Here is a 17,948-nt window from a genome sequence, read left to right on the forward strand (position 1 = left end):
AAAAGGATGGTGGGGTATTTGGGAAAGTTTAAAAAAATTGGGGTGATTAGTCAGTTAATAGGAAATTGAGAGGTTAATTTGATTATAAGATTAAGAGGGAAGGTTAATAGTGGAATAGAGTTGTACGGAGATTGATTGTGATATAATACTGTATGGAACTTCATTTACGTCTCCAATGCCTGGAAGTTGCACATGGGTGGTGTTGGTGGTGGATTTTTTTATGAAATAAAATTAAAAAAAAAAAGAAGAAGGAGCAGGAAACCAGCCTCCCCGTGCCTTCCCCGGCCTGTCCCAATGGCTGGCTTGCCCAGGCTCCCTGCAGCCGTGGGGTGCCAGGGCAAGTGCCTTCCCTTCCCCTCAAAGGGGGGCGCGCCTGGGCTCCCCACAGCCACGGGGCACCCAGGCAAGCCAAGGGAAGGCATGGGGATGTGGCCTAATATGCCAATGAGCTGCGCTGTCAGGGGTGCTAATGAGTTTCTGCTGTTGGGTGTGGCCTATTATGCTAATGAGTTCCTGCCCCTCCAAAGGAGCACAAACATTGCAATGTTGAACCCATTCATTATGCGATGGATCAAAGTCCTTCCACTGCACCAAATAGAAAAGTCGCCCATGTTTCAGTTTGGAGTCCAAGATCTGGGCAACTTTGTGGTGGGGTTCATCATTCACTATCAGTGGAGGTAGGGCTGGAGGACGGGGTCTCCAGGCATTCGGTCCAGGGTCTCGCTTCAACAGACAGTAATGAAAAATGGGATATATCGCTTTAAGTGTTTTCGGTGACTCCAGTTCAACAGTCACATCATTAATTTTCCTTAACACCTTAAAGGGTCCCATGTATTTCCAACCCAGCTTCCTGCTGGGTTGGAGTCCTTTCAAGTTCTTTGTGGACAAATACAGAGTCACCAGGCTGGATGTCCCACCAAGGGGTCCTCCTCTTGTCGGCCTGAGTTTTATAATCCACTTTGGCTTTTTCAAGGGTCTTTTGGATAGCAGGCTCATGTTCCCTGAGACCCTGCCACCAGGTATTCGTCCCCAGGAGGGAGGTCGGGGGTCCCCACCATGGGGAAAGGGGCTTCCCTCATATCCATATGCTGCTTTGAAAGGTGATACCCCTGTGGATGAATGGGTGGCATTATTGTAACTGTATTCCGCATAGGTCAATAACTCAGCGCAGTCATCCTACTGGTAGTTAGTAAAGCATCTGAGGAACTGTTCCACCACATGATTAACATGCTCGGTTTGGCTGTCAGTCTCTGGATGGTAGGCGCTGCTGAGGCCCTGTTCAATACCCAGTACCTGCATAAGTTCCTTCCAAAACTTAGCAACAAACTGACTTCCATGGTCTGAAATTATTTTGGTAGGCATTGAGTGCAGTTTCACCACATGCTGCATAAACATCTTGGAAAGGGTCTTTGCACTAGGCAGTTGTTTAAATGGGATGAAATGGGCTTGCTTAGAGAACAGGTCTACTGCCACCCAGATTACTTTACTAGGGGACAAGTCAGTAACAAAGTCCATGGAAATCACCTCCCAGGGTCAACTAGGCATCTCCAATGGCCGTAGCAACCACAGGGGGTTGCTGGGGCGCCTCTTGCTCATTAAACAGGTTTGGCATGACCCCACATATTGAGAGATATCCCCCCTCATGTGAGGCCACCAGAAATGGCATTGTAACAAATGCAAAGTTTTCAGGTACCCAAAATGCCCAGCCAGTTTTGATTCATGCCTGAAGTGCATCACTTCCCCCCAGAGGGCATTTGGTACAAATAGTCAGGCCCCCCGGTACTAGCAACAGGCGTGTCCTCTGATTTTTCTTTCCCAGATCGGAGGAACATGCACTATCTAACTCTGTCTCACTATCCAGTTGACCTGACAGCTAAAACGTAAAGAAAACCTTTTCACCACACCTTACCAGACCCTTACTTTGTCTTGCAAGCACCTTCAAACAATGGGGCTTCCTTAAGCCCCAAAGCAAAAAAATATATATATTTTTCTCTCTGCCAAGGCCAAATGGCACTCTGCCTCACCAGGGTCCTGACACTGCCACCACTCTGGATTTAGAATCCCTTGAGAAGGCCCAGAGTACCCTCCCAAGACCTTTAGACCTCCCTTTTGGCCAAATAATAGGCGTAAGGACCAGGCAGAGTGAACAATGAGAATAGTTTATTTTATAGGAGGTCAAACAACACGGTGCAGAATAATAACAGTAAGTGGGTGAAAAGAAAAGAAATCAAATGCCCTAACGCATCTAAATACATACTGCCCCTAGCTCACTATGCCAAGTGGCACTAGACTATTCACCCTTCCCTCAGGATGAGGGTCTCCCCCACAGCAGTCTCAGTCCCTTCTGGCTCTGTCCCCTGGGAAGAACAACAGCTTTTCCTGCTGCTCCAGATCTTTTATTCCAAGCCCTCCTCTTTTCCTATTGGTCAATTTTGGCTCCAAAACCTCTCAGGGGCTTCTGGGAGTTGTAGCCCCAGCCTCCCCTACTGCTAGCCAGGCTCCCTGGGCCTAGTAGGCCTCTGATGGCACAGCCCAGATCATGGCAAGTTGGAACGCCCTCGCCTTCCTTGTGTGTTATGATGATGATGGGGATTATTAGGAAAATAAAATAAAACAGCCAGTGTTATCATGCCCCTGTACAGAACTGTGGGCATCCTAAATTTGGAATATTGTGTACAGCTCTTGTCACCGTATTGCAAAAAGGACATCACAGAGCTGGAAAAGTTCAGAACAGGGCAACCAAAATGATTAGGGGGTTGGAGCACCTTTCCTATGTGGAAAGGCTGAAAAGTCTGGGACTTTTAGAAAAGAGATGACTAAGGGAGGGGGGATATTTTACTTGGTGGAGTGGTGGAGTGGTCGGATTTTGGTCCTGAACATTGGGAATGGGTGGAGGCCTCTGATGTTAACGCCCCCCGTTTGGTCCGGGACTTTCATGCTGCTTTTCCTGGGAAGGCTGGGGGTATATCTGTAACCACCATTTTGCCTTTGGTTATTCCTGACTCAGGAGTTCATGGTACCACCAGTACTGACCTCAATAAACTGGACTTTATCAAGCAACGTTGTTGAGTGTTTGATTGGGAAACCTGACAAGTACTTTAATCTTATAGGTATTGGAGCTTAAGTTTCAAGGTGACATTAGAGCTTCCCTTGTTCCAGACCATGTGCCCTTTGTTTGACCCTCTGTTCAATCCTTGCCATACTGCAGTAAAACTAGCCAAGAGCCTCTGAGCCCGTTTAGAACTAAAATAAGCTACACCTGAGTAGTTTGAGCAGCTACAACTGAACTAAAATTAGAACTAGACCAGAAAATTAGAACAGATCTAAATAAATAAATAAAATAAGGTCGGTAGTTCAGCAGTTCAAGACCCGAGTGCCGCATGACGGAGTGAGCTCCTGTCTCTGGTTCCAGCTCCTGCCAACCTAGCAGTTCGAAAGCAAGAAATTGCAAGTGGTGGGAAGGTAACAGCGTTCTGTGCGCCTTGGCATTTAGTCATGCCAGCCACATGACCACGGAAATGTCTTTGGACAGCGCTGGCTCTTTGGCTTGGAAACGGAGATGAGAACTGCAATCCTAGAGTTGGGTTCGACTGGCTTTCGAGCAAGGGAAACCTTTTCCTTTACCTAGTTGTGTGGACACTGTCTCCATCTCTTCCTGTCATATGGGTGAGATTTCATGGGACTTCCTGCCTCATGCTTGCAGGTTAGTGGCTGCCCTGTTGCCACTCGGGGGTGAAAACAGGTCCTGGGTCTAGAAAGATCAAAGGCTTGCATACTAACTAGTCTGATCTTGTTCCCTTCTCTTTGGATGACAGCTGTTCCGTGGTTCCTCTTCCCAGAATCGCCCACAAGTGATGCTCCTTTTCTTGGTGGCTGTGACCCTGCTGCAAACGGACAGCAGCCTTGGTGGCCTCCCTTACTACAATGGCTTTTATTACAATCATGTCATGAATGACAAAGGAAACGGAGAGCGGGAAAGTAAGTATGGGCCAGCAAAACATGCTACCCAGATTTGGGGAAGGAGAAGGTGTGCCAGGTGGAGATGTTAATGTCACTGAAAAAATGGAGATGTTTTATGTCTCTGCAAGAGTCTTTCTGGTGTTTTCTGAGTCAAGAGAGTTTTTGTTTCAAACTGCATGTTTGGCATTCTTTTTTGTCCATTGAAGTGGAACCTCCAGATTCAGGGGCTGTATAGCTCTGACATTAGGGCTGTGACCCTAATGTCCACTGATTTGTATGGCTTCTGCAATTGTTCTTTGTTTTTGGGATTTATCATACAAATGGGAGCAATTGTGGAACAGCTTGTGCAGTGGATATGACCTGCAAGATTTGGTGCATTTTGCTGCAAAATTTGGGAGATAAGGGGAGTTTACCATAATTCTTGATAGCCGCTATCAAGAGTTATGGTAAACTCCCCCGATCTTCCAAATTTTCCAAGAAAACCCAAATTTACAGTTAGTGTCCACTGCACAAATTTTCCTTCCTGCTTCCCAGTCACTTAGTAGTGCTATCTCTCCATCTATAGGTGATAGTTAGGTACTGCAGAGTTAGGTTCTACAGATACTACATGTGTACAACTATCCTGATCTTTGGGACAGGACCTAAGTACACACTACATTGTTTACTTCTCTTCCCTTTCTCCTGCTGGCCCAGATGTGCTCTGAGTGCTCCCAGTTGAAATTTCATTCTCAGGCATATGGGGGACAGATTAGGATTGGGGCTGTGGTACGTGGGGGGAGACAGCTAAACCTGTTAGGGAGGGACCATGGCAGAACATCTGCTTGGCACGTAGAAGGCCCGAGGTGCAATCCACAGCATCTCTAGTTAAAAAGGACCAGGTAGTCAGTGATGTCTGTACTTAATCACGTTCTTTAAAACCCTCTGGGGTCACCATAATACGACACTAACTTGACAGCAGTTTAAACACACAGTGTGGGTGATGTGAAAGACCTCCACTGGAGACCATGGAATTCTCCTGCCAGTCTGAGTAGAAAATACAGACTTACTTTGACCAGTGAGCTGAAGGCAACTTCATGTGTGTTTGTGCATGTTTACCACGGTGGCTCAAGTGGTTAAGACGCTGAACTGCAGGCTGTGGAAGGTCAGTAGTTCAGCAGTTCAAGACCCAGGTGCCGCATGATGGAGTGAGCTCCCATCTCTAGTTCCAGCTCCTGCCAACCTAGCAGTTCGAAAGCAAGAAATTGCAAGTAGATAAATAGGGACCACTTCAGTGGGAAGGTAACAGCATTCCGTGCGCCTTGGTGTTTAGTCATGCCGGCCACATGACCACGGAAACGTCTTCGGACAGCGCTGGCTCTTCGGCTTTGAAACGGAGATGAGCACCGTAACCCTAGAGTCGGATTCGACTGGCTTTCCTTTACCTTCTACCACCTTTACCTTCTACCACCACCACCACCACCACCACCACCACCACCACCACCACCACCACCACCCTGTTTCCCCCAGAGAACTGCAGTTTGCCTCCTTGGGGAAATGTGTGCATGCTTGATGGGCTACAAATAGGATTTGGCTAGTAGGTGTCAGAATGACCTGTAGCTGCTGCCAGTCAGAGACAAGACAAGACTGAGCTTGATGCACCAGTGGAATGGGAGCCACTGTGGCTGAGTGTTAAGAGTATCTGCTTTGCAAGGTAGCAATCCCTGCTCCAGTGATAAAGTGTCTGGAACAGGGAAATAAATAGGCGAGTTTAGCAGATGTGTGAGGAGAGGGTAACTGGCACTTTAAAATATATATCTATAAGTTTATTAAAACTTCTATCAAAACAGGCTAAGTGAAAAGGGTTAAAATAATGAGGACAAATAGTTAAAAATACCATTAGGTACCAACATTTAGTCCTTTCTCAGTGTTGTAGCTGCTCAAACGACTTAAGGTAAAGGTAAAGGTTCCCTTGCTCGAAAGCCAGTCAAGTCCGACTCTAGGGTCCGTTTCCAAGCCGAAGAGCCAGCGCTGTCCGAAGACGTTTCCATGGTCATGTGGCCGGCATGACTAAACACCAAGGCGCACGGAACTGTAGCTGCTCAAACTACTCAGGTGTAGCTTATTTTAGTTCTAAACGGGCTCAGAGGCTCTTGGCTAGTTTTACTGCGGTATGGCAAGGATTGAACAGAGGGTCAAACAAAGGGCACATGGTCTGGAACAAGGGAAGCTCTAATGTCACCTTGAAACTTAAGCTCTAATACCTATAAGATTAAAGTACTTGTCAGGTTTCCCAATCAAACACTCAACAACGTTGCTTGATAAAGTCCAGTTTATTGAGGTCAGTACTGGTGGTACCATGAACTCCTGAGTCAGGAATAACCAAAGGCAAAATGGTGGTTACAAATATACCCCCAGCCTTCCCAGGAAAAGCGGCATGAAAGTCCCGGACCAAACGGGGGGCGTTAACATCAGAGGCCTCCACCCATTCCCAATGTTCAGGACCAAAATCCGACCACTCCACCAAGTAAAATAGACGGCCCTGCTTCATCTTCAAATCCAGGATGTGGGAGATTTCGAAATGTTGCTCGCCATGCACCATCGGGGGTGGTGGTGGTGGCACAGAAGGCTGAGGACGCCAGATGTTGGGCCCTGGATCATTCTTTAAGAGACTGAAGTGAAAAATAGGATGCAGATGTTTAAGGGTTTTAGGAAGGGCCAACTCCACAGTCACATCATTTATTTTTCAAGTAACCTTGAACAGCTCCACATATTTCCACCCTAACTTTCTGCTGGGCTGCAACCCTTTGATGTTCTTGGTGAATCTCCCTCCCCAACACCAATGGAAAATGGGCTGCCGGGGTGATTATGAACGGTTGATGTTCCCAGTGGTCACCCGCCCCCATTCTCAAGGGAAAAGTCTCGTATTTACATGGCTCCTTCATGGACATTTGGGTGAAAATGATGGGGTCAGCCAGTCGCACTACTGGAGCCCCCAGGCCCGTGGCCAGTGTGGGGTTAATTAAGTCTCTGGCACACCCTGAGTCTATTAAAGCCCGTACCCACACGTGGGTTCATTGCAGTCACCATCATGAAGAAGAGGGGGGGGGGCGGTAATTGCTCACCATCTTTGGTGCCTCCTTGAGCTGTTGCTCCACGCCACTCACAGCAGGCCCTTGCCTTTTCTCGCCAGCTCTCCCTCGTCTTCGGTGCTATCCTCCGAATCCCCTTCTGGAATGTTAACTTTGAGGGCTCATTGGAACTTTGGCTTGGCCGTGCTCTTCTTCACTGGGGTGTCCGGATGCTTTTTATCACCTCCTCTCTCTCTGCTGAGCTGTCCAGCGGACTCCGGGCAGATGGAAGCAAAGTGGCTCGCATCGCCACAGCGGAGGCAGAGCCCCTGCCTCAACCTCTGTTCCCAGATCCCTTCTTTGGGCTTGGGCTGCTTCACCTTGGGGGTACGGGTGGCCCCTCTCGGGAAAGCAGCTGCGTTGTCGATCTTGATCATCTGCAGTTGGCTCTCAGCATCCGCCGCTTCCCGCATCCATGCATTCAGAGAGATGGGATGCACACTGCGCAGGATGGTTTCATCTTCCAAGACCGGCACCAGAATCGATGAAGTGGTGGAGGGGGGGGCGGTAGACCCCAGCACCAGCACCAGAGTCTCTGGTGTCATAGTAGTGGGTACCGTGGCATCGGTTGTCACCGGTACCAGCAGGTCCTCCTCTCTACTCATCGTTAGGTGAGACTCAGGTCGAGGAAGTAAGATGATTTCCTGACTCTCTGTCAGGCTTCCCAATCAAACACTCAATAGCTTTCCTTGATAAAGTCCGGTTTATTGAGGTCAGTACTGGTGATACCATGAACTCTTGAGCCAGGAATAACCAAAGGCAAAATGGTGGTTACAGATATACCCCCTTCAAACCAGACCCCCTGATATCACAAACCCAATAGGCAAGCACCTAGAAGTGCGGGCAAAAAGCAGCAGTTAGATTCCCAGCGGGAAAAGCGGACAAGGGAGAGCCAAGCCTTCAAGGCCACTAGGCAGATAGCAAAGGCAGCAGAGATGCGGGGGTGGAGACCCCCTGATATCACAAACCCAATAGGCAAGCACCTAGAAGTGCGGGCAAAAAGCAGCAGTTAGATTCCCAGCGGGAAAAGCGGACAAGGGAGAGCCAAGCCTTCAAGGCCACTAGGCAGATAGCAAAGGCAGCAGAGATGCGGGGGTGGAGGAGGGTGCCGGGGAGGGTGGAGGAACACAGAGGCCAGGCAACCCATCCCACATTCCAAGGCATGGCAGCTTCAGCTGACAGTACTAATACCAGAGAGTAGGGACAGTGAGTTCACAGATAAGACTAAACCTTAGGCAAGTTTTTGTAATAGAAAAAGGAAAGCAAATTAAAAAAAAATCTGGAGCTAGGTTTTAAATACAGCTAGGTCTTAAAAAACAGGGTGTCCAATTTTAAAATAAAGCTAAAAATTAAAGCTGATTCTCACATCCCCCCCCCCCCCCCAAGAAATACCTCCTGTAACTGCTGAAGCTGTTCAGCTGGAGTCCCCTTTAATCCAAGCCCAGAAGTGCTAAATCAACCTTTGAAATTAAATTAGCATTTGAAGTAAAAGGCATGCTGGGAAGGTCAGGAGCTCTTGCCTGAGCCGCTCCCTTTCAGCAATACCTGTTGTTGGTCAACCAGAGGCTGACTCACTCATCCTCCTTTATCAGTTAACTCCCATTAGCTCCCATGTGCATTGGGGTGGGATTTTGGCCCCAGCTGTTTTATTTAGGGTTCCTACAAGCAGACCCAAGCACTGTCAGGTAGCAGGCCCTGCTCCAGTGGCAAAGGGGAATGAACATGTGAGTTTAGCAGCCCTGCAAGTTCAGCAGCAGGTTGAGGAAGCCAGGGCACGTAATAGGGTAAGCAGACTTTCCACAAACAAATCTACATAAATAGGAATTCTATTTAGAAAGAGCAGTTGTGAAGGCAGAATGCCAGCAAGGGGTTGGGGGCTATCCGGTGTTTTGCACGGAGTGTCACACGTATGACTGCCAGCTGGACAGGAGTCGAGGCTGTGTGCCCCGTGCAAGGAGCTCCCTCGTTCTCGGGGAATAAGTTTGCACCCTCCAGGCCAGGGTGGCTGACCTGGAGGAGAAGAAGAAGAGGCGCATGAGTAAGGGACTTGTTAGATGTGTCCCACTCTGAGAATGGCAGCCCCTCCACTTTCAGGGAGCATGAGGGCCAGGGGGAAACAGGGCACCGTGCTAAAGAAATGGGGAATGTTCCCTCAGAAGGGACCCCCTTCTTCAGCTGGTGAGCGGGTATCCTTTCACACCAAGGAACCATCCCTGGGCAGAGAGGGAGGGGGGCTCTTGGTAGTTGCTGATTCAGTTCTTAGATGTGTAGATAGATGGGTTACAAGTAGTGTTCCCTCTAAGATGAGTTAGTGTGAGCTAGCTCACAGCTTTTTAGCCTCCGGCTCACACACTTTTGTCTTCGCATCAAACTAACTTATGCAGCAGCCAAATCGCTCGCTCACAACTTTAATGCCAGTAGCTCACAAAGTAGAATTTCTGCTCACAAGACTCCACAGCTTAGAGGGAGTATTGGTTGCAAGCCCATGTACTGACCGCAGGGTGACTTGCCTGCTTGATGCGAAGGTAACAGACATTACGCATGGTCTAGATAGGCTGGTAGACAGTGCTGGGGGGGAGCCAGTGGTTGTGGTACATGTTGGCATCAACAATGTGGGAAAATGTATTTGTGTGGTCCTGGAGGAAAAATTTAGGCTGCTAAGCAGGAGTCTAAAGGCCAAGACCTCCAAGGTAGCCCCCAAGCTGGCTACCAGGGGGTGTGGCATATGCAAATATGTTATGCTAATGAGTTATGCTCCTGCACCTCTTTTTCTACAAAATGACCCCTGCTGATAAGTATCTGGGCTTCAGGAGATTCGAAAATAGCAATAACTCTGACCAGCAGGCTGGCTTCAATAGGTTTCCCTCATGGTAGAGGGGCACCCCATGGACCAGTGGTAAAACTCCAGGATTTCCTTCAACGAAAAGTGAAAGAGGTGTGCAACTTCAATAAAAAAGGCAAATGCTATGCTGGGAATTATTAGGAAGGGGGTTGAGAACAAATCAGCCAGTATCATAATGCCCCTGTATACATCTATGGTATGGCCTCATTTGGAATACTGTGTACAGTTCTGGTCACCATACATTAAAAAAAAATATTATAGCATTGGAAAAGGTGCAGAAAAGAGCAACTAAAATGATTAAGGGGATGGAACGCCTTCCCTACGAAGAAAGGTTAAAGAGGTTAGGGCTTTTTAGCTTGGAGAAATGACAGTTGTGGGTGACATGATAGAGGTTTACAAAATTATGCATGGGATAGAGAAGTTAGAGAAAGAAGTACTTTTCTCCCTTACTCACAATACAAGACCTCGTGGGCACTCAATAAAATTGATGAGCAGTAGGTTTAGAACGGATAAAAGGAAGTACTTCTTTACCCAAAGAGTAATGAACACGTGGAATTCACTGCTGCAGGAAGCAGCTACAAGCATAGAGAGCTTCAAGAGGGGACTGGACAAGCGCATGGAGCAGATGTCCATCTGTGGCTATTAGCCACAAGGTATAGAGGGAACACTATGTCTGGAGGAGTGATGCTCTGTATTCTTGGAGCTTGGGGGGGCAACAGTTGGAGGGCTTCTGGAGTTCTGGCCCCGCTGGTGGATCTTCTGATGGCACCTGCGTTTTGACCACTGTGTGACACAGAGTGTTGGACTCGATGGGCCATTGGCCTGATCCAACATGGCTTCTCTTATGTTCTTGCATGCAGAAGGTCCCCGGTCTGATCCCCGGCATCTCCTGTTGAAGGACCTTGGGCAGCAAACGTTTTTAAAAGACCCTTGCCTGCCTGAGAGTTTTTACTGGTCAGACCAGAGGATACTGACCTAGATGGCATGGTGGTCTGATTCAGCGCATAAGGTGGCTTCATGTTTGGTGATGCTAATGCTTTCCTTCTCTCCCTACCAGTTCATTTCAATGGCATAAAGCTGGTGGTAGAAACTCCAGGTGACCCCATCTTCACCCACCGTGGTGCCAATGCCACACTCTCCTGTCAGTACCACTATGATCCACCACTGGACAAGCCCCGTAAGATCCGCATCAAGTGGTCCAAGCTGCGGGAGGACAGCACCAAAGACCAGGATGTGCTGGTGGCTGTTGGCCTGAAGCACCGCAGCTTTGGTGACTTCAGTGGGCGCACGCACCTGCAGCAGGACAGCTCCGGAGACGTGTCCCTGGTGATCCGTGACCTGCGCTTGCACGATGGTGGCAAGTACCGCTGCGAGGTCATCGATGGGCTGGAAGATGAGAGTGGGATTGTGGATCTCGAGCTGCGAGGTGAGGGGGGGGGAGCAATGTGAGTGAAGCCCAAAGTTTGCGCAGTTCTGCACTGAGAAAAGTTGGGCTCTTCTGCCCCATGTGCAGGCTTTAGAAATCAGCCCTGTTGATCAGTCAGTTAAATTCATGGTGGGGGAGGGCCAAAGATAATCCAGAAGGTCCACCCCTTAATAGCTGGAAAATCTACTCAGCCCCGTCTCTGGTTTCTGAGATAAATGCTCAACAGTGCTGATATTCTTCATATTTAAGTAGGGCTAGTTCTGGACATGTGGCAGAATGAGGTGGCAGCATGAACTGCATTACATTTCTTTGCATAAAACATAGACATCCTGCAAATAGAAAGGCAGCACATCAAAGAGCAGGCTGGACAGGTCTCCTTTTTGTGCATTGCTAGTTGTTGTTCTTATAACTGGGAAGGTAGGGTTTTTTTAAGTGTGGAGAGATTTCAGCAATAGCATTCCTAACTTGCATTTGAAGTGGCAGTCTGCTGTACCAACATAGGATTCTACCACCACATTCAGCTTGATCCAACATATGTCTTTGCATCCTTAAGGTCTAGTAACATGTCCTCTTACCTCCTCTTTTTGAAATGGAAGCTGAAATTCTCAGGGATTTTATACCCACTGCCAAATTCGACAGTTTGACAATATGAGTGGCGTGGAATGCAGACAGCTCTTTCCATTCTAGCAGTCTAAGTGGTGCCAATGATTTCAGACCCCTTCTCAGACGCCAACAAGAAGGGGAGCCATATAAGGAAATGCCTCCTCCTCTCATACTCCTCGGTCAGTGTTGCATTTTCTTGTGAGGGAGAAGGAAGAACAAGGAGACCCTGGAAAGCCCCTTTGGGTCAGAGTAGACAAGACTGACCTTGAGAAACCAATGCTTTGACTCAGTATAAGGCGACCTCATGTGTAGTGTGTTCAGACATCACTTGAAGCTGTGGTTTAATTAAACTAAAGATTAGTTACAGTTCATCAAGCAAGGATCTGGGACCATGGTTTAATTGCTTACATCCCAGCTTGCTCCCTGGCACCATGCTCTCTGGCTACAAGTGAAGGCGCTGAGAGCTGCATTTGTTGAGCCAAACCAGGGTTTGAGTGATCACCTGCAAACTTGGTCCTAGTTTTAAAACTAGCAGTGTTTAAGCCATGGTTTCATTTTATGTTGGAACCAAGATTATTCTTCTTTCTGGCCGGCAGGTGTCACCACTAGCCTACACCATTAATTATGTTCACAGCTATTCCTTCTGTCTGAAATGCATGACTAAGACACATTCTGTATGTTTCTGATGTGGAGAATCTGGCATATGATTGTTCTGAATGGCACCAGATTGTGCAGCTGCAAATCTTTTCCTTCGAGGCCCACTCCCTAGCAGCTCCAGTGAAAGCATCTTTGGTGTCAGGACCTTTCTCTGCCTTGGACAAGTAGGAATAGACAGTACTGAGCAGGGAAGGATATTGAGGTTTCTGGATTTAACGACCTGTCAAAGGCTACTAAGGTCCTAAATGGCTGCTGGTGTTTTTTCTTGATCCTGAGGTCCGTTATGGTTGAACGAGTCTGTAACTTTTTCATATGTAGTGCACTGCATCATATGTGAAGTGGCTGCATGTATTTCTCTGAAGTATATATAGAGAAACACAGACTCAGCAGTTTAGATTCCAGATTCCTCAGTGATTCCAGTGTTAGATGGTGGAGAGAGTCAGGCTAGAACTGGGAGATCTGGATTCAAAACCTTGCTCAGCTGCAAAGTTCACCGTGTGATTGTGGGCTAATCACTCAGGGCCAAAATGCATACTATATCACAATTTCATGATTGGTTCTCCCACTATGTAGTTTGGTCCTAAAGAGTAACCATACCACCACCATATGGGGAAGGAAGAATGTATATTTTGCTCTGTATTCCCCCAATAAATAACCCACTTTCCAGTAGGAGAGAAAGACAGGCATTTCAGTGAAAGAAATGGGGTGTAGATTTAACCCCCTCCTTCCCAATGTCATGGTCCCAATCCATGTTGGCTGCTTTTAGACCCACACAAGGTGTCTGGAGATCCAGTTGTGGAACTTCACGTGTAGATTCACTGTCAGCTTAACTTACCTCACAGGATCATTCTGAGGATAAAATGAGGTCAAATCATGTCACCCTCCAGTCTTCGGGGCGGCTGCTGAGCCTGGTGAGAGTCAGTGTGGTGTGGTGTTGGACTAGATTGTTGGGTTGAGATCTGGTAGACCCGGGTTTGAATCCCTACTCTCCCATGGAAGCTTGCTGGGCAGTCACATGCTCTCAGTCTAACCTTGGGGCAGTCACATGCTCTCAGTCTAACCCACCTCACGGGGTGGTTGAGAGGATAAAGCGGGAGAATTATGTAAGCTGCTTTGGTCCACACTGGTGAGAAATGTGGGGGACAAAATAAATTAAGTAAATTAAATGATTTCTTGCCCAAGAGTAACTACACCAACAAACTGTTGCCCTTGAGCCTTATCGGCCGTTTGAGTGAGAGAGGAGGCATGCCCCCTGCAAAGCAAACCATGCACCTTCTGAGTCCTCCCTTGCTGACTGATCACCCCCTTTCCATCCCACAGGGGTTGTTTTCCCTTACCAGCCCCACCATGGCCGCTACGTGCTCAATTTCCACGAGGCCAAGAAGACCTGTGACGAGCAGGATGCCGTGATTGCATCCTTTGAACAGCTCTTCAAGTCGTGGGAGGAGGGCCTGGACTGGTGTAATGCAGGGTGGCTGGCGGACGGCACGGTCCAGTACCCCATCACTCTGTCCCGGGAGCCCTGCGGTGGAAGGGCTATGGCCCCTGGGATCCGGAGCTACGGAGAGCGCCACAAGAGCCTGCATCGCTTTGACGTTTTCTGTTTCTCCTCTTACCTGAAAGGTGAGTCTCAATGCCCTGATTAGCAGCAGACTTTGACAGAGGCGTTCAGACGAGAGGAAGGCGGCCTTTTGCTGCTGCTCTGTAAAGGTATCTTGTGTTCTCCAGCTAGCATGGTCTCTTCCCCAAGGGTTGTGGCTCCGTGGGAGAATCTGCTTTGCACACAGGAGGTTCCAGGTACAATCCCCGGCATCTCTAGCTAACAAACTTTCAGGTAGAAGAGCAGGGTTGGCTCCTGAGACTCTATCTAGAGGCTGCTGGTCAGAGTCAACAAAACTGAGCTAGATGGATCATGAGGCAGCTTCATATTTTCAGGTCTCTGCGTCTTCAGATGGCTATTTTTGGGCAGGAACGCACAGGAACGGAGTTCCAGCTGGCTCCCGAGTTGGCCACGCCCAGCAGGAACTCATTAGCATAATAGGCCACACCCAGCAGCAGAGACTCATTAGGATTGGCTACATTAGGGGTGTATGGCCTAACATGTAAAGGAGTTCCTGCTACAAAAAAAAGCCCTGGGTTTTGACAACAAACAAGGTAAACAGAATAAGAAGCAAAAAGTCGGTGTGGCTGGATGGCCACACTTCTGGTAACATGGGGGTGTGGCCTAATGTGCTAATGAGCTGTGCTGTCGGGGTGTGGCCTAATAGGCTAATGAGTTTCTGCTGTTGGGTGTGGCCTATTATGCTAAAGAGTTCCTGCTGGTCTTTTTCTACAAAAAAAGCCCTAGCTATACTACAAGAGAAACAGAGGCGCTTGAGCTCGGCAACTGAGATATAGATACATATCCTATTAAACTGCTGGTTTCTCTGAAGCCCCACTTGGGCACCAGGAACCTAGGAAGGTTTGCTATGGCCCTGATTTATTTATTTCACGTATACCATGCCTTTCTCCCCAGTGGGAGGGAAGGTGGCATGGCTTAGCCTGATCTCATCAGATTGCGAAAGCTAAACTGGGTCAATACTTGGATGGGAGACCACTAAGGAAGAGTCTGCAGAGGAAGGAAATGGCCAACCACCTCTGCTTCTCCGATGCCTTGAAAGCCCCTTGCTGGGATCACCATATTCAGTTGCAACTTTATGGCACTTAAGTATGTGTGTTTCTCCCCAGCTGAGACCCAAATTAGCTTACATCCTTCTCCTCCATTTGATCTTCTCAACTATATGAGATAGGTTAAGCTGAGAGGGAACACTATGTCTGGAGGAGTCACCTGGTGAGCTTCCATACCAGAGTGGGGATTCAAACCTTCAGTCCCCTAGATCTCTAGTCCAGCACTCTAGCTACTACACCACCCGTACCACATGGAGGGGATTTGCCACTTCCCTATGTTTGTGACTGACAGCACATGGTTATTGCTTTCCAGTAACATGTTCTCTCCTTCCCCCAACAGGGGAGGTTTACTACCTGTCTCAGGCACAGAAGTTCACCCTGGAAGAAGCCAAGCAAGCATGCCAGGATGACAAGGCTGAGATTGCAAAGGTGGGCCAGCTCTATTCGGCCTGGCAGTTCCATAAGCTGGACCATTGCAATGCTGGCTGGCTGGCTGATGGAAGTGTGCGGTACCCCATTGTCTCTCCCCGTCCCAAGTGTGGTCCACCAGAACCAGGAGTCAGAAGCTTTGGCTTTCCCAAACATGGGAAGTTTGGGGCCTACTGTTACAAGATGAACTAAAGGAAGGGCAGAACGGGGGAGATGAGCTGCGTTGAAGAATGGACTTGAGCCTTCTGGTGCCTTCTAGAATTACTTATTTAAAGGGCAAGTCTCGGGGGGGCATTTTAATATTGTGGGTTTTTTTTTAATAGGGTATCTTTTTTTGTTTGTTTGTGTTGCATTTTTGTAGTGAAAAGGCCTCACGGCTGTCTTGGAGCTGATCCCAGGATTGCCCAGCTCTGTGGACCACGGGATTCTGTGGTAGGGAAGAAACCTGAGATAAAGTTTTTGGTCTGCTTTCTGAAGGGTCAGGCTGCTTTGTTTTCTTTTTTAAAAGAAATGTAGGCATGACTAGATAGAGCCTGTAGTAGATGAACAAGAAGGACATGCCATCCACTCGCAGCTGACTCATGGCAACCCCCTCTGCTGGGAATTCCGGGCCAGAGACAAGCAGAGGTGGTTTGCCATCACCTTCCTCCCTGTCTTCCTTCGTGGTCTCCCATCCAAGAACTAACCATGGCCAACCCTGCTTAACTTCCAAGCTCTCACAAGCCAAGGCTAAGCTGGATATTCAGGCCGCTTGTAGTGGATGGGCCTCCTTGGCAGAAGATTCCTGGTTTCACTACCAGATTTCCCCTTCAGGTCATGAGCTCTTGATCCTATCAGATCCAACTGTATGGCTGTAGAAATGGGCTGGGCACTTTGAAGGGCAGCAAGTGTTTTCCAGTAACAGCTGGTTTTAAATAATCAGGAATAAGCGTTACTTGCCCCCTGGCTGTGTCTTGAGGATCTCAGGGTGAAGACCAGATGTAAATTTGAAGGCCAGTGGAGGCTATTGGTTCACAGTGCTGCTGCCCACAAACCCCATGATCCCAGTCCTCTGGCACAACTGTGTCTGCCAGTTTTCAACATGAACTGTGGAAAAGTGGATTCTCCTGGTTGCATGAAATCTGCATGCCTGTGGGCTAGCACTTGAAATGCTCTTTCCTTTCACAGTGTGGAATTAAATTTCAGTATCCTGCCAGATTGCTTTGTTGAATCTATCAGGGGATCTCATGAGCAAGTTCTTGCTCTTCTGTGCCACTTCAGATGGCAGGTCAGGGACTGAATGTTTGAATGCTGCCCAGCATTAAGAAGAAATGTGTTTTCCTTCTTTTTTTAAGAAATGCAAGTCAAGATTCTCAGATATGTGCACAGTACTGTGTTCTGTGCATGCTGTCTTCACTGTACACAGAATTAACATATGCCTGTTTGGAAGCAGCCCTGTAAGCTGCTATTCTACTACTGTTAAAGAAAACTCTTCAGTTTTCATACTTGTATGTTCATGTGCTCCATTGTGGACTTTGACATCTGGATCTTGGTTTTGCTGTCAAAGGGTGTGTGTCTCCTTAGATGTCTTCAAAATAAAACTTCCAAATTTTATTGGTTATCATCTCATTTTAATCTGTTCCTCTCCCCTCAGTGGAAGAACCTTCACATTTCTCATAGCGTTTGGAAGCTATTGGAGTTGGGAGTTCTTTTTTCTGGGAAGCTTTAGGAATGGAAATAGTCCTGAGGTTCACTATGGACAGCTAGAAGCAGAAGTGAAGAAGTGCTGAAATGCAAGATGTTATCAAGGAGGTGACAGGAGAACAGGAAGGAAAGGGCAGAGACTGACAGGGCTGAGAGAGAGAGAGGCCTTGGATGAACTGCATTCACAGGGGTTCCAAAGAGCAACCAATGGGCTATGCTTACCTCCGCATAACATAAAAAGAACTTCAATACTAAATCAAATGCTCTTCCTTGATGCATTGAAATGAAAGTCTGCAGAGGTTGCTTGCTAGTGGGGGGAAATGCAGGGACTGCACAAGGTTCCAGGCTGGTGGAAACTTGAGGCAGGATTTCCAAGCAGTTCTCCTGCTGGGTAACAAAGTAGACCAAATTCCTTCTTGAGGGTGTGTGTGTGTGTGTATGTGTGTGTGTGGGTAGTAGTTTCAAATTGGTGCAGCCTGCAAACCCAAAGGTGATGTCTCCTGGGGTGTTCTGAAGCACCTCCTGCTCCAGTGAGGTGGTGGAGAGCCAGGGCTGGTGGTTCTTTGCCATGCTG

The 17,948-nt window shown here is 48.0% G+C and overlaps 1 protein-coding gene across 1 annotated transcript in view; it reads left to right on the plus strand.

Annotated features, from left to right (window-relative positions):
• HAPLN3 (hyaluronan and proteoglycan link protein 3) overlaps positions 1–15,908 on the plus strand; it is a 27,648-nt gene extending 11,740 nt beyond the window's left edge. The window contains exons 2-5 of the mRNA XM_015427948.1: positions 3,816–3,978; positions 10,967–11,335; positions 13,916–14,218; positions 15,603–15,908. Coding sequence (XP_015283434.1) covers positions 3,855–3,978; positions 10,967–11,335; positions 13,916–14,218; positions 15,603–15,883 — 1,077 coding nt within the window. The 5' untranslated portion in view covers positions 3,816–3,854 and the 3' untranslated portion in view covers positions 15,884–15,908. The remainder of the gene's footprint in view (positions 1–3,815; positions 3,979–10,966; positions 11,336–13,915; positions 14,219–15,602) is intronic.
• The last annotated feature ends 2,040 nt before the right edge of the window (positions 15,909–17,948 follow it).

Source organism: Gekko japonicus, unplaced genomic scaffold (assembly GCF_001447785.1).
Source record: "Gekko japonicus isolate JY-2015 unplaced genomic scaffold, Gekko_japonicus_V1.1 scaffold789, whole genome shotgun sequence".
Lineage (NCBI taxonomy): Eukaryota > Metazoa > Chordata > Lepidosauria > Squamata > Gekkonidae > Gekko > Gekko japonicus.